The 14,784-nt window shown below is 43.1% G+C and overlaps 1 protein-coding gene across 1 annotated transcript; it reads right to left on the reverse strand.

The window, feature by feature from the left end:
* Window positions 1-336: 336 nt before the first annotated feature.
* Window positions 337-12,261, reverse strand: WSB2 (WD repeat and SOCS box containing 2). The gene is made up of 8 exons (XM_011355847.2): window positions 12,040-12,261; window positions 8,306-8,550; window positions 8,031-8,162; window positions 5,453-5,553; window positions 4,117-4,289; window positions 3,253-3,363; window positions 3,039-3,146; window positions 337-2,432 (listed from the first exon to the last, which is right to left on the reverse strand). The coding sequence occupies exons 1-8, from the start codon at window positions 12,225-12,227 to the stop codon at window positions 2,270-2,272; spliced, it is 1,221 nt and encodes a 406-aa protein (XP_011354149.1). The 5' UTR covers window positions 12,228-12,261; the 3' UTR covers window positions 337-2,269.
* Between the last annotated feature and the right edge of the window lie 2,523 nt (window positions 12,262-14,784).

A 14,784-nucleotide genomic window follows, 5' to 3' on the forward strand; every position in this document is an offset into this window, starting at 1 on the left:
AGGATCATTTGCTGCATTTCTCAGGCTCAGCAGTGACTGGAGAACAGGGGACTCAGTTACAGGATGAATTGCTGCCTGAAGCCACAACCACCCCAACTCTTGGAGTATGCCATTCCAGGCATGGGTGGCAGATATAGAAAAAGTACCTTGTTTGTGGCTGTTTGGAGCAGAGATGAACAAAACAGTTTTAATGTACAACTGTCTTATGGCACTGCCCACTTTTGTTTTACGGTGCTGGGAAGGGAAAACCTGCATTTCAGCTGTATCTGTTTTTAGAGTAGGTGTTAATGGATTTCTGGCCCAAACTGCTCTACTCATAAAATGGACTCAGTTCTCTTACTTTAAAAACTGGTCTTTTTATTTCTTCTCTTGAAGTAGAGGAGTTACTAGCAGGTTCCTAATTGTGGTGGGGACAGTAGAGAAAACATCCACTTTAAATTATGCCATTAGGGGCCAGGAGGTTGTACAATACTCGGTTATTTAATGCAGGGAGGGCACATGAGATTAGTCTGACTCTAAACCTGCAACTGCCAGAAGGATGAGGACCTGTGCACAGACGCAGCAGTGTATTTACGCTGCATTCATATCGCTCTTCACAATAAAAATAAAGCAGCTTTCTTGTTGGTTGTGTTACAAGTGACTCATCTGTCCTTAGCCAGTTACAAAGACAATGACTTATTCAACTTGCATCGATATGAAAACCTCTACCTCTGATATCACGGAATAAACTTTGGAGGCTATTCTTTATAAAGGTGTCAAATTCTTAAACTACCAAAAGGGAGGAGTTGGTTATTTCCATCATTCACATAGAGGACTTGCTCCCCGTGGACACCAGTGAAGTTTTAGGCTAATGGCCGAATGGCCTCAAGGAAGCCACCTGGAGCCTCCCAGACTACGATGAATGATTTTTTCAAGATAACCAAAAATTTAAAAATTTGCCCAATCCATTCCCAGCTGTCTTGTTGTACTCACTTATTTTAAAGATGACTTTTTTTTCTTAATGGAAAAAATGAAACGGAGAGCCAAAAGCTTTTAACTTTTTCCTTCAATGAAAGCCTCTCATCTTGAAAAATGTTTTTCTTCAGCAACAAAGGTGGTAGAGGAGACTCCTACTTTTTCAACCATGTTTTATGTTACACTGGCCTCCATAAAAACACCTATTAAGAAAGCCAAAGGATAAGATGTTGCACTTTTTAAAATAATTTAAAATATATTAATTTTTCCAAAGGCAGATTTTGTTTGGATGAGGTGTCTTGATTAGATAACTACATGCCACTGTAGAACAGTACTTTTAAGGAGCTATATTTTTTAGGGATAGAGCTAAAACTGGCTCATTAGTCCAATGAGGGGAAGCAGCAAAGTCAGACCTCGTACATAAGACTATTGGCTGAAGTGATGACAACACCAATTCTTTACACAATTAAGGAGACATCTTCACAACTGTTCGACTTAAGTACTGTGGTTTTTAGACACCATCAAGAAAAACACAGTTGTACCTTACCATCTGTTGAGAAAACACAAATAAATATGCTAATGAATGGCAAACAACTGACAACTCAGCCATTTGAACAGTCATGCAGTTTAGGAATAAATCCTTGTGTAACCTGACAAATTTGTCATCTGCACATGCACACCGTTGTTTAAAAAAAAAAAAAAAAAAAGCCAATTATAGTGTCTATCAGTCAGGAGCATAGCCTCTGAGTCACCTGTAATTTAGTTAATATCAGAGGCCGTTCCGTGAACACTTTGTCCTGCTGGTCAGAGAGGAGCTAGAGGAGGGAGAGACTTGCCAACATCACAGCGACTGACACAGCAGCAGAGAGCTTTAAACAACGCCACCACCGCATCTGAAACAACAATGGTTAAGTGCCAGTCAGAAGCCACACTTCCCAGCAGGGGGAGTTTAAAACCCTCTGCACCTACAGAGAGGCTCTGGAGGCCTACTTAGTTATTCTTATCGAAACATCAGTAACTGCACTTTGAATCAAAACTACTTGAAAGAGTTCAAACTTGTTTGTAAGTGGACTGAAGATTTAAGGTAAGGCTCTGTGGCCACAGAAGTGGAATCTCCTCCTCTCTGACTGACTTTCATGTGTCATGCGGACAAGATCCGTGACTAGTCCACTGGAATCTGGTTTTGCTACATTCTATTCAAGATCCCAAAGAAACTATTTCAATCCATGACCAGATGTTTGGCCCATTATTCCAGCTACTCCTTTACCAGGAAGATTTATCCTGCTACAAAGAAAACAAGACCATGTAGCATTGCTTAAAAAGTCCTGTATGTGAGGAACTCTTTCATTTTCTTGGGGATTGGCAGTGCGAGCACTTGGTAGGTTGTCAGGAAACTTCGAAGGGCTTTCCGGCATAAGTGCTTCAGTGATGATAGGACCCTAGGAGCTGTCCAGAACTGGACGTGACCGTCCCTTGTCCTGAAACAAGACAAAAACCAATGTGTTAAGACAGACTTAGAAATAGGTTTCATCGTGATGGATATTAATGTTTCTTATACTAGCAGGAGGCTCCCAGACTGAAATGGAATCCTGACTGTTGAAATGGATGTAAAAGCTTGGTGCTGAATAATTAAGGCTGCTGAAAGGACTATAAAGAACTCCAGACACCTCTGACAGCAAAGTGCTATCTCTGTCAGCACAGCTCTTTCTAAATCATATGGAGTTCAAGTGTAACCGAGGGAAGAGTACTAGAGTACTACCTACTGAATTATAGATGGTCACTGGAAAGTAGGTGGTCTCTGCCCTAAATGGTTTCCCATATAAATTCTGCATCATCTTACTTTAAGCTTCCTTGTAGGCTTGGTCCATGGGTTGTCATGAATAGTAACTCTTTAATTACATTTACATTAAATATGAGGAGTAAATGGTAACCTATAGTGGCAGAATAAGAATTTTATGTAAGCTTAGATTTCCTTAAAGCCTTCCTCATAGGCAGGAAAATTCTAGATGCTTTCTTTCCTTACAAAGCTACATGGTATACTCAGCAGAAACTGCTGCCCATCTGTTCGGCTGACAGATACATACCCTGTGGCAATAACTCCACCATGTGGAAAAAATGTGCAGCAAAGACCATTGGTCATGGGAGCAAACGCAATTGGAGTTTTCAGTTCCAGGGCCCAGATCCTGAGGAGTCTGGATGAGAGAGACAAGTATGTGCACATTAGCAGACCCGGGGCCAGGCCCCCAGGGCATGCTACGATCACTTGCAAGCACTTGCTCAAGAGGTTTCTCTTGTTACCTGTCATCCGCCACTGTGGCAAGGTACAAGCCTTCTGGAGAGAAGCACACAGATCTCAGGGAGCTAATGTGGACATCGCTGTCGTCCATGGCGGGGTCGAGCTGGGTGTGGCTGAGAAGGAAGAAACGCGACAAGAAACCTGGAGAGGTGGCCACCCGCCACCCTTTATCTTCATCCCCAGGCAGGAGGCAAACTGCCCTGGCCATGAAAAGGCTCCTGACACATCTCGGACCCCACATGGAAAGCCTTGGGATTTGCAGACTGACAGCAAAGATTAGAAAAAAGTGCATTTCTTAAGGCTCTAAGTGTCTTGAGGGGGCTGAAGGGTTACTAACACTCCCTGTACTAGTTTCCTTATGCAAAGTAGGTCAGCTCTCACTTTAATGCCACAGTACAAACTGAAAGTCTTTTTTAGGCAAAGATACATGATAATTATAGGACTACCTATTATTTGCTTCATAAAACAACAGAGATAAAGGGGAAAAAGTAGACTAAATTTGTGAGAATGTGAAAATTCATTTTGGAAATAACAGTTTCGATAAGAGGATCATACTGAACTTGTTACTACGGTTATTAGTAAATGGAAAGAAAGAGTCACTTTGAGGTTTCTTAATGCTGAATCCAAAGAAGTATAGACAGCCTCATATATCAGGGACTTGAAGGCACTCAGGTCTGATCTGAGAACTTTATGGACAAGGAAACACTACCGCACAGCAGCCTGAGAGCAAGCATTGATTCCACTGTGTCTTTTACCCAGGTCGCCCCCTCCCATGCCCCAGACTCTAAAAGGGACATGTCTAATTCAAGGCAGGTTTCTCATCAGTAACCACACAAGGAAGTCATAAGCAGAGATCCAGTCCTTACTGGAGTGACCTCAGTCTCTCGCCAGTGTAGGGGTCCCACATGATCACGTTGGTATCATAAGAAGCCGTGACAAGCAAGGCAGAGTCAGGGGAGAAGTCACAAGAGACGACACTGCTTTGGTGGCCTTCTAGCTTCCGGATTAACGTGTAGGACCGCATACTCCAAAGAAAGACCTACGGAAAGTAACAGGTGTCTGGTTAGGGGCAGAAATAAAGTGCTTAGAACACGAACAGTGAGTGAAAGGCACAGCGATGCCCTCTTTAGGCCCCATGGTGAAGCCAAGTTTTCCATTCGCCTTTTCTCCGGCTCTTCCAGAACGTATCATATAGGCTTAACGTAATGGGCCTGGATTCTTAAGATGCCTAACCAATGGACATGATCAAGGAGCTCACCTTAAGAAAGAATAAACGGGGCCAACCTCAGGAAGACTGCCAGCTAACACGTGTCAGGACGGGCTTCTGAGTTCTACTTTTGATCCCTGTTTGCGAATAAGCAGTATGTGCTGACAAAGCCCTAGGCCAAGGGCTATCTTGTCCTTTTACTTAAAACCAAAAATAGGGGTCCAGTGACCTCCAGAGCTACCAATAAAGTGGGGGCACTGGCCATCTCATTTTACATGCCACGTGTTTACAGGACCAAGGAAATCTGCCTCATCACGGTATGTCTGACATAGCTCGTCGCTTCCTATCTTTTTGAGCGTCATTACAAGTAGGATTTTACTTAAGAAAACTCTCACTTTCGCATAGTTGCAAACCTCCAATGAATGATTAACCATCTGAGCTGTACCAAATAGTGAATTCTTAACTTTCCTAAGTCAATCACAGCAAACAGCTCCATGCAGATACAAATTCAAACAAACTGTTCCCAAATTGTTCTTGGCTTTCTAATATCGTTTAAAATAACACACAGGACTTTAGGACAAAGTTCAACAAGTAACTGTACATCTTATGATTTGAAATGGAAATCCTAATTATGTAGATTCAAATTAGACGTTTCAATGAAATTTGGAGGCACATGTGGGTTTCAACTTTTAAAATCTTAGACTCCAAGGGGAAAAGAAATTTAAAAAGCACCTCTGTACCACAAACAGTTCTCCAGTGATGGCAGCACTCGACTCACACACCTCCTCTTTCGGTTCACGTCCAAGTGCAAATCAAAAGGAAGGTGTGCAAGAGGAGGTCGTGGCCCACCAGCAAGTATTCTGTTGGGACTGACGTGCAGGTGGATTTTGAGGACACTTGGCTTGTTTACCTGTCACACACAAGGCCACTTCGGACCTCTAAGTCTTGCTGAATTAAAGCAATATAGGAAATGGCACCTGACGTGTGAGACTTACTGACTTCTCTCCAGCTGCAGAGCACAGCATGCTGCAGTCCGGGGAGATGGAGCAGCAGTAAACCCATTGCAGGTGGCCCGATAACACCTGAATTTGTTTACCTGGTAGAGAAAAGGAGCAAATGGTGAACCAACTCTCAAAACCACAAATCAAAAAGACCGAAGAACAGGTAGTGATGGCCCACCCAACCATATATCCATCCAGTTCTCTGTCGGCTGAGTCCCAATGCCCATTTTTTAATGTAGAGAATGAAATATGACAGAATTTGACATTTAAACATTTGAAATCTATTAATACAATATTCTAATGCCCCAGGGAAATCACTACCTACTGGTTCACCAGAATCCACAGACCACTGGGATAAAGGATGTACAGAGATCGGGTTTGACAGGTCCCCGTGATAGCGAAGAACAGCCTTTCCAGGCCCCCGCCACCTCCGTTACAGAATCCACAGACCACTGGGATAAAGGATGTACAGAGATCGGGTTTGACAGGTCCCCGTGATAGCGAAGAACAGCCTTTCCAGGCCCCCGCCACCTCTGTTATCTTTCCAAATTCGAGAGTGTTCACCTTCAGTTCTCTCTGTAATGGTTTCCCCATCGTCACAGGACCTCACTTCACACGCACCCTCTCCCCCACGCCAAGGGGTCTGGATGAGCAACGATGCAGAGTGATTAGGGCCATGTGCCCTGGAGTTAGGCAAATGGGTTTAAACCCTGGCTCCACTGTCTACTTTGAGCAAAACCCAAGGGTCGCTCATGTCATCTTTCCAGGTCTCAGTTTTTGGAAAAAATGCAATGCCCATCTATAGGCAAATGACTAAATAAAGGGTGGTACATCCACCCTGTTAATTCAGATGAAATTAAGGATCTAGATTTTCCATGGAGTACTGTTTAGTGAAAAAAGAAAGATTCAGAAAAAATGTGAAGAATATGATTCCATTTTTGTGAAACACTCACCCCAAAACACATAAATGTGTGAGTGCCCTAATAGGATTATATAAGCATAGAACAAAATGTGGAAAGAAATATGGAAGGCTCTTGGCATGGGCTAGATTACAGAGGGATTATGGAGGAATTCGAATGAGGGGAGGGATGAGAAAGATGGTGGAGGAGGGGTGGGAAAGAGAAATCAAGCCAAAAAAAAAGAAAAAAAAATATTTTTAAGAATGTATATGGTCATTTATTTACAGATATGTGTGGGTATATATAAGTTTTTTAAAATAAGTCAGCTGTCAAGTAAGAACAGTACTTGCCTCCTGGGGCAGTTGTGAGTGTTGAATAAATTAAGGCCAGTCATGCAGGGCAGGGCCTGGTACATGGGAACATTATTCCTTTCCTCTCCTTGAAAAGCCGTAACGATTGTCCATTCCACCCCTCTCAGTCGCCCTCAGCCAGTCCTCCCTTCCCAACCACCAAGTGATTTTCAAAGCCACTCCGAGGACCTTCCTCAGATGGTGGCAAGCTGCCTGTGGACACACATTAAAAATGGCACTGCCTTTGAGAAGCCTTCCCAGCGAGCAGGCCTGCCTTAGATTGTGTGACTACAAAGGTTCCATAGTAATGGACAGAAACTACCCAGAGTTCTCTTAGTGATTAGATACCTTCAGATGAGAACATTACAAACACCTCCTTGGTTGTTTTGACGAATTATCAGGTTCGTTTCTAAGAGGGCAAGAGACAGGTCCTCTCTCATGATTTGGGGAACAGTCATGGATGGCTCAGACAACAGTACCAATGCCTATGCATTATCAGGGATGAGTGTGCCTCTTCATGAACTGTCTACATTACCATTTCCTCCTTCCACCTGTCTCTAGCCCCTGCATCCCAGCCTACATGGGGGAGGAATGGTCTGGCAGTGAATTCTCCTTCTCTATGTCACCAGAGATGTGTGAAATTCTTTATTGGGCTGCTCCTATAGATAATTCTGCTCAAGGCAGAATTCCAAAAAAGCTGACCCCTCTAGCCTGAGAGAATTCTTCCAGACCTCGATTCTACTTCACAAAGGAAGTCTATTTCTAGCACCAAGCACCAAACATGAATGAATTCTTCTAGATCAGTGGTTCTCAACCCAAGGAGACTTTGCCCTCCACATGGGCACTGGGCAATGTCCAGAAACTTTCTGGTTGTCACAACTATAGAGGGTGCTACCGGCATCGAGAGGGTGGTGGCCGGGGATGATGCTCCACATTCTAGAATGCACAGGACGGCACGTAACAAAAAATTATCCAGCCCAGAATGTCAATAGTGCTATGACTGAGAAAACGTATTCTACATCATGTATTTTCAATAGAGGTGAGAGCAATAGCGGTGAAGATTGTTTCTTGATGGCCCAAAAAGTCCTACCTCTTTTGTATGTACAAAGTGTAAACATACATTCAGTACATGAATAGATATATACAGTATATCTTTGGTATTAAAATCTCCAAGGGGTGAGTAGGGGTGATTTAAAAATATGTCTAAAAAGGCTCCTTAGGAACAATATTGAAAAAGGTTGAGAAACACTATTCTGGGTAAAAATGACCTTGGTAGAGAAAGGAGCAGATAGAGTATTTTAGGAGTCACCCAGGAGTTCATACCATGTTTATTCAGGTCCCAGATGCGAAGAGTCTTATCCCGGGATGCAGAGACCAAAATCAAACTGCCACTGGGTGTGAAGCTCAGATCTCTTACAACATCTTGGTGGCCGGAAAGATTCAAAAGCAGGAGCCCTACGGTGGAAAGAGGAGTCAGTGGGAGAGGTGGCACCCAGTCTGCCAGTCTCGGCTATACCCCTCAGCAAGCTGGTGGCCCTTCTGCCCCTGATCAGAACATGCACATAAGCCTCCAGGACCTTGTACCAGAGACGACCTACCTGTCTGCACCTCCCAAATCTTGATCTGCCCATCGTTGAGTCCCGTAGCAAGGATCAGGCAAGAGATGTCTGGCACTTGGGGATGGTGGCGTGCCCAGAGCTTCCTGCTGGGTGGAGAAGGCCACGGGCTGAAGGCCAAACCCCAGACAATCTGCCCACAGTCCAGAGTCTTCTCCTTTGGGCTGCCTCGCCCTTTTGAATCATTTTTGCTGCTTCTGCTTTTGGCTTCAAACTCTTTAGGGATGCTGGGGGAAGTAGAGAATTCTTAATGAGTCTGAAATTGTCACCAAGTCAACCAACTTTTTATACTGGGTTATCTAAGACTTTAAAGTCTTAGAAACAAACTGGCCTTCAGATAATTCTGGTATGACTTTTCTTTTTAGAGTTCATGTAAAAGAGGCTTCACTGGCCTTGGCTCATCCCATTTGTGATAGTCCTACAATGGGCTCATCCCATTTGTGACAGTCCTACAATGGGCTCATCCCATTTGTGACAGTCCTACAATGGGGTGACCTGCCTTGTGGGATAACTAGATCACAGATGCTCCAGGGAGCCATACGCTTTCTCGGAAAGTTCTCTCGGGTTTTGGTTTATGGAAGGAAAGATGCACTCAGTTTTTTTCATGAGAAAGAAAGCACGCTATAGGTTTGGAACTAGGACAGAACTCAGAGCCTGAATACCCACCTGCTGCTCTCCTGCCCGACGAGCCCCCTCCTCCACTTCCCATCTCTAGCTTGGAAAACTCTTAAGAAGCAAGAAAATAAACTCCTTTCTTGCCAATATCATTTGCTCTGCACATGTTGATTTTTGCCTTCACTCGCTATGTTCCAATCAATTAATGAGGTTCTTTCATTTACTTCCCTGATGGTATATCCAGCACAGGAATCAACTAGCGGGACAGTCGAAAGAGAGAAAGAACCCACAGAACTACTCAGGGGTGCACTGACTGGAAAGATCTCATAGCTTGACCCTCTCCTTTTACATTCTATAGTGAAACATAGGCCCAGATAAGCTAAGTGAGACCCAGTCCCTAAGATAAGGGCCCGTCCACCACTCTGCCTGGCACACAATGTCTCAGAGGCATGAGCAGTTAGACAGCCTGAGGTTTGGCCCCAAAACCTGAAAGTCTCCTGTCTGTGGTACACGTTATCAGCGCAAGTATTAAGTCCTACTTTTTTATGTGACCCTCACCACACTCTGGGGTATATCAAACTAGGGGAAACAGAGGTGATAAACGTAGAACTCAGTTCCATGAGAAATCCTATATTAATGTGTACGTAGCCGGACCTCTTTATGTATTACATTTGTTCCTCCCAAAATTAAGTATATCACATTTTTGTCAGTTGCGTTGTTGAAATAAATATATTTTTAAAATTTTAACCAAGCTTACCTGTAAAATTTAGAGCTACACTGAAGTGTAGCCTCCTTCAGCTCTAAAACTCTATTAGTCTAACTCAGAGGTTGGCAAACTAGGCCTCGGCCAGCAGTCTGTTTTTATAAATAAAGTTTTAATGGAACACCACCAGGCTCATTTGTTCACCTGTTATCTATGGGTGTTTTGACGCTATTAACAGCAGACTTGAGTAGTCTCAACCATATTGTCTGCAAAGCCAAAAATATTTACTACCTGGGCTGTTATAGAAAAAGTTTGCTGACCTCTGATCTAAATAGCCGAATCCAGTCTGAAATTTTGTTATTAAGACAAAACATCTGGATGTGACAATGAACAACTTTTTGATGGGGCCTTCTCCCACACACACTGCAGACCTGCCTGGCCCTGGCATAGAGGCCTGAGTTTGCAATCCAAGGAAGAAATACACAAAAGGCAGGCTACAGGGAGAACTTTGTAGGACAGCTTGGAACCTCCAAAGTTATGTTTGTCTTTTATAAAATCCTACTTTCTGTATTTGAATTAAGGGATACTTCTGTAGTTACTCTATTCCAAAGAAATTAAGATACGTTTACATATTAATTCATTTTACTACCATAAATTTAATTTCTGGAGATACTAAAATCTCCATTTTAGGGGTGGAGCTGACTTTCCTGGGGTCGCAAAATCAGAGGCAGAATAGGACTGAAACAGAAGTCTTGAATATCCTAGCCTAGTGCTTAACAGAGCCCCTGCCCTCCTGAGTTTGTCAATGTATCAAGGGATAAGTTAGTCACATGGAGGGTGGGGAGGAGTAACTAAGGACAAGGGAGATTCATTGGGAGAACTTAAATTCATTGAAATTAAAGTTTCTAAAAGTTTTATTTCTAAAAGTAGTACAAATATTCGATGCCTATCGCCAAATAGCCTTCCTTCGAGAAAGTGCACAAATTTATACCCTTCTACCCCAGCAGTGTACAGAGTACCCCATCTCAGCAAACTCTCATCGGCATTACCAATTGTCAAGGCAACAAGTTTCAGGCTAAACTTGTAAAAAACTTTAATATGCAATTTAAAGAAATGTCTCAAGCAAAATAAATGAGACCCTCAAGGGCAGAGACCACATTTGATTTATTTTGGGATTCTCGGCCCCTGTCTCTTTCAGGCAAAGAGTGGCAACAAACATTGGCTGAATAAATAAACGCAGACATAGAGCTGCCCTGGGACAGATGGAAAAATGCAGACGCTGGGCTATCTGACTGGGGGCTCGCAGCATTCAGACACTGAGACCTGCCCAGACCTAAGAAAGAAAAACTAGTTAACATCAGAAACTCAATGTGGTAGATAATAAAAAGACAATACCCAATTTAAAAATGGGCAATGATCTGAATAGACAATTCTCCAAAGATGTATAAAGGGCCAATAAGCACATGAGAAGGTGCTCAACAACGGTAGCACCTGGGAAATGCAAATCGAAACCACGGTGAGATGCCACCTCACACCCACTAGGATAGCTGTGCTACAACAAAAAGACAGATAATGATATGTGTTGGTGAGGATGTGGGGAATCTGGAAAACTCATGCACTGCTGGTGGGATTGTAAAATGGTCCAGCCACTTTGGAAAAGTCTGATAGTTCCTCCACCAGTTAAACATAAAAAACATATGAAATCACACATCCATGCAAAAATGTGTACATAAATGTTCATAGCAGCACTATTCATAAGAGCCAAAGGTGAAAACGAACCAAATGTCCAATAGATAAATGTATAAACAAAATGTAGTATCTTCACGCAATAGATTATTTGGCAATAAAAGGAAATAAAGTCCTGATACATGCATCAACATGGAAAACTGTAAAAACATTGTTAAGTGAATGAAGCCAGTCAAAAAGAAGACATATATGATTCGATTAATATGAAATGTCCAGAATAGGCAGATCTACAATGATAGAAAGTAGATTCGTGGCTGCTCAGGGCTGGAGAGTAGAGGAGTTGGAGGGTCCCGGCTAAGGGATGTGGGGTTTCTTTCTGGGATAATGAAAATGTTCTAAGATTAATCATGGTGATAGATGCACAACCGTGTGAATACACTAAAAGGCATTGTATTATATATTTTAAATGGGCAAATTGTATGGTGCGTACATTAGATCTCAATAAAGCTGTTAAAAAAATTTAGGGCTGACATGGTAGAATTTTCAATGTACAGAACTGGAAAGCCCAATGATCAATTCCTGAACTGTTCAGCCACTTTCCCTCTCCTGTTCTTGGGCGGGGAGACCCAAAAGAGTAGGGAGTGATTCTGGAAAGCGCTCATGTTCCTCATCATGAGGACTCCCGCGCGCCTTTGGGTGCCAGAGTACTCACAACTGTTCCTCCAGCGGCCAGGGGATCAGCTTGACAATGCAGTGTCCTTGAGACCAAGCGAACCAGGAACCATCTGGGGAGAAGGCGACACTCCAGGTTTCACAGCTCGACTTCCAATCAAACTGGTGGGGGCGCCCGGGCTTGAGTTCAGCCAGCAGCAGCGGTTCCTCTGGGACAGGAGACAGCATGCTTCAAACAAGCACCCTCGCTTCCTAGGAGAGTGGGGAGCCAGGCTCCCCAACCACCTCTCTGACTCAGACACAGGAAAGCCACTGTCTCTCCTTGGCAAAAGGTGACACTATGGATTCTGGGAGGGAGTTGTCATTTAAGCGACCTAGGGCAGTAATAGAAGCCACAGGCCACATTCCACCGTAGTTACTCAGTCTTGGCACACCCCACTCCTGGTTAACCGTGACTCTGAGTAATCTTTGGATGGGTAACCCCAGTGAATGGAGGCCTCATTTTCCTATGAATGCCTGAAGAAGAAGAAAGGAGAGAGGACCAGACCAGACCAGACCAGACCAGACCAGAACCAAACCAAGCAAGGATCACATTAGATGATGCAGATCAGGAGGCTTTCAAATTCTCCTCGAAAGAACCGCTACTAGGAAACAGATGAAAAGAGGAGGGTCTGAAACTCAAAGTCTCCCTCTCATTCACCAGCATCCTCCCCGTCATTCAGGCTAAAAGGTGCAGCACTTGCTCTGCTCCCTGTCACTTAAACCTCTTGATATGGCCTCCACTTTCATCTCCCCTCTGTTCTCATTTAAACCTTCATCCCATCTTGCCCAGACCTTTTACAAGACTCTCCGAATTCGTTTTCCCGCCCTCGGGGACCCTGCTAAAACTGAAACACATCACATCCTGCCATTTCTTTCCAATACATTCCACCTACCTACACAATAAAGGCAGCTGAGCCCTGGCTTCCACCAGCTTCCACCCTACACCCTACACCAGTGGTTCCTGCACCCTTTCACCTACACCTTCCTCAACAGCATACTCTGGCCACTCCAGAGTCCTGCCCCAAGTAGCTATTCATAGTCGCACCTGGACTCGCTTTCTGATTATGAGAATCTTCCCTGGATTAGCACCAGAGAAGTGTACCCTGATAGAGAAGTGTACACTATCAGAGTGGAAATAAGTCCCAACTTGCCTATTTCATTCTCTCCAGTAGTAACCAACTTCCCTCCGCCCCGCCCCCGCCCCCACCCCCGCCCCCACCCCAGAATTTAATTAAGCACCCTTGCTCAAAAACACCAAGACAATTTAATCCTGCCTAGCACAGCACCTTGTGAAAAGCAGGTGCTGGATTGGCGCTTCTTCACCAACCTGACGGGCAGTTTCCTAGTTCAAGTCTCTACTCCAGTGGAAAGTTCTCAGTAGCTGACGAAGTTCCTAAATTAAAGGGAGGGCTTCGGACTTGATTTTTTTTTGACCACTGATTGTGATACATATGAATATAAAAATTGGTTTCCATCCTGAATGAGGTCACTTCCTGATGTGTATGTTCCACTTTAATAGTTTCAAGGCTCTGACCCTTTTATAGCTGTTACCAGATAGATACTAATTTAAATAGCCCACATTTCATATATTTTAGGACCCGTCTTTACATGTCTTCTCACATTTTGACCTCGCCAAAATCAGTGTCTTACAAGCAATGACTTTTTACAGGTAAATAGGCAGTATTTTTTCTCAATGATACATAATGGCGATATGATTCATAATATCGTGGATTCAATGAAACAGATGGTAAAGATGCATAAATGTGTGCATATATGTATATATTTAACATTCATATATGTATATAGATTTTCTGGTATATGCATTATAGGAAAATACATGGGTAAACCTTGTTTTATAAAATAAGTATGCTGCTGAAAATTTTGTCTTTAAATAGAATTTTAATAAATCATATCAAGCCTTTGGTGGCTTTGTTATTTAAGGAAATATCCTTTATATTCATTCCCTGAGGGTCTATGTATAAATCTAGGTTTTAAAATATTAGGTCTAAACTGACATTTGTATAGACCCAGGTAATTCTTCCTAGAAATCTGTATGTGTTTGCACATGTGGTCCTTCCATTTATGCCATCACTTGTCAGTCAGTAGAAGCATACTCCTCTGGATGTGAATATTTGCATGGTAAGAGTATTAAATTTCTATTTTAACCTAAGAGACCAAAGTAGGTCTCTTAAAAGTTTCTTCATTCTCTTTATTTCTAGGTATTTTCTTATGATGACAGGGCCCTGCTCTGGTAATGTCTCCTTCATGTAATCCAGCAGTTCTCAACTGGGGGTAATTTCGCTCCCTAGGGACGTGTGGCAATGTCTGGAGACATTTTGGTTGTCACAATTGGGGGTGGTGCTACTGGTATCTAATGGGTAGAGGCCATGGATGCTGCTAAATATCCTACAGTGCACAGACTACCCCCCATACAAAGAATTATTTGGCCCAAAATGTCAATAGTGCGGAGGCTGAGAAACTCGAATGTAGTTAAATATTCAGTGACACTGACTGATCTGGAGATATGTCTTCATCAGTTGAACCAGATGAAAATTTCTTTATTCTATTCTGACATTATTGACACTTGATTCATTTCCTCCACGACATGCACCCTATCCATTCTCTAGACAGCATGGAGGCTACACACAATCTAAACAGGGGTCATCCTTGATTTCTCTCTTTTCTTAACCTACCATTCCAAATCCATTAGCAAGTTCCATGAAATGTTTCCAAAAGACTTGGC

The sequence above is a fragment of the Pteropus vampyrus genome, unplaced genomic scaffold (assembly GCF_000151845.1).
Source record: "Pteropus vampyrus isolate Shadow unplaced genomic scaffold, Pvam_2.0 Scaffold23, whole genome shotgun sequence".
Taxonomy (NCBI): Eukaryota; Metazoa; Chordata; class Mammalia; order Chiroptera; family Pteropodidae; genus Pteropus; species Pteropus vampyrus.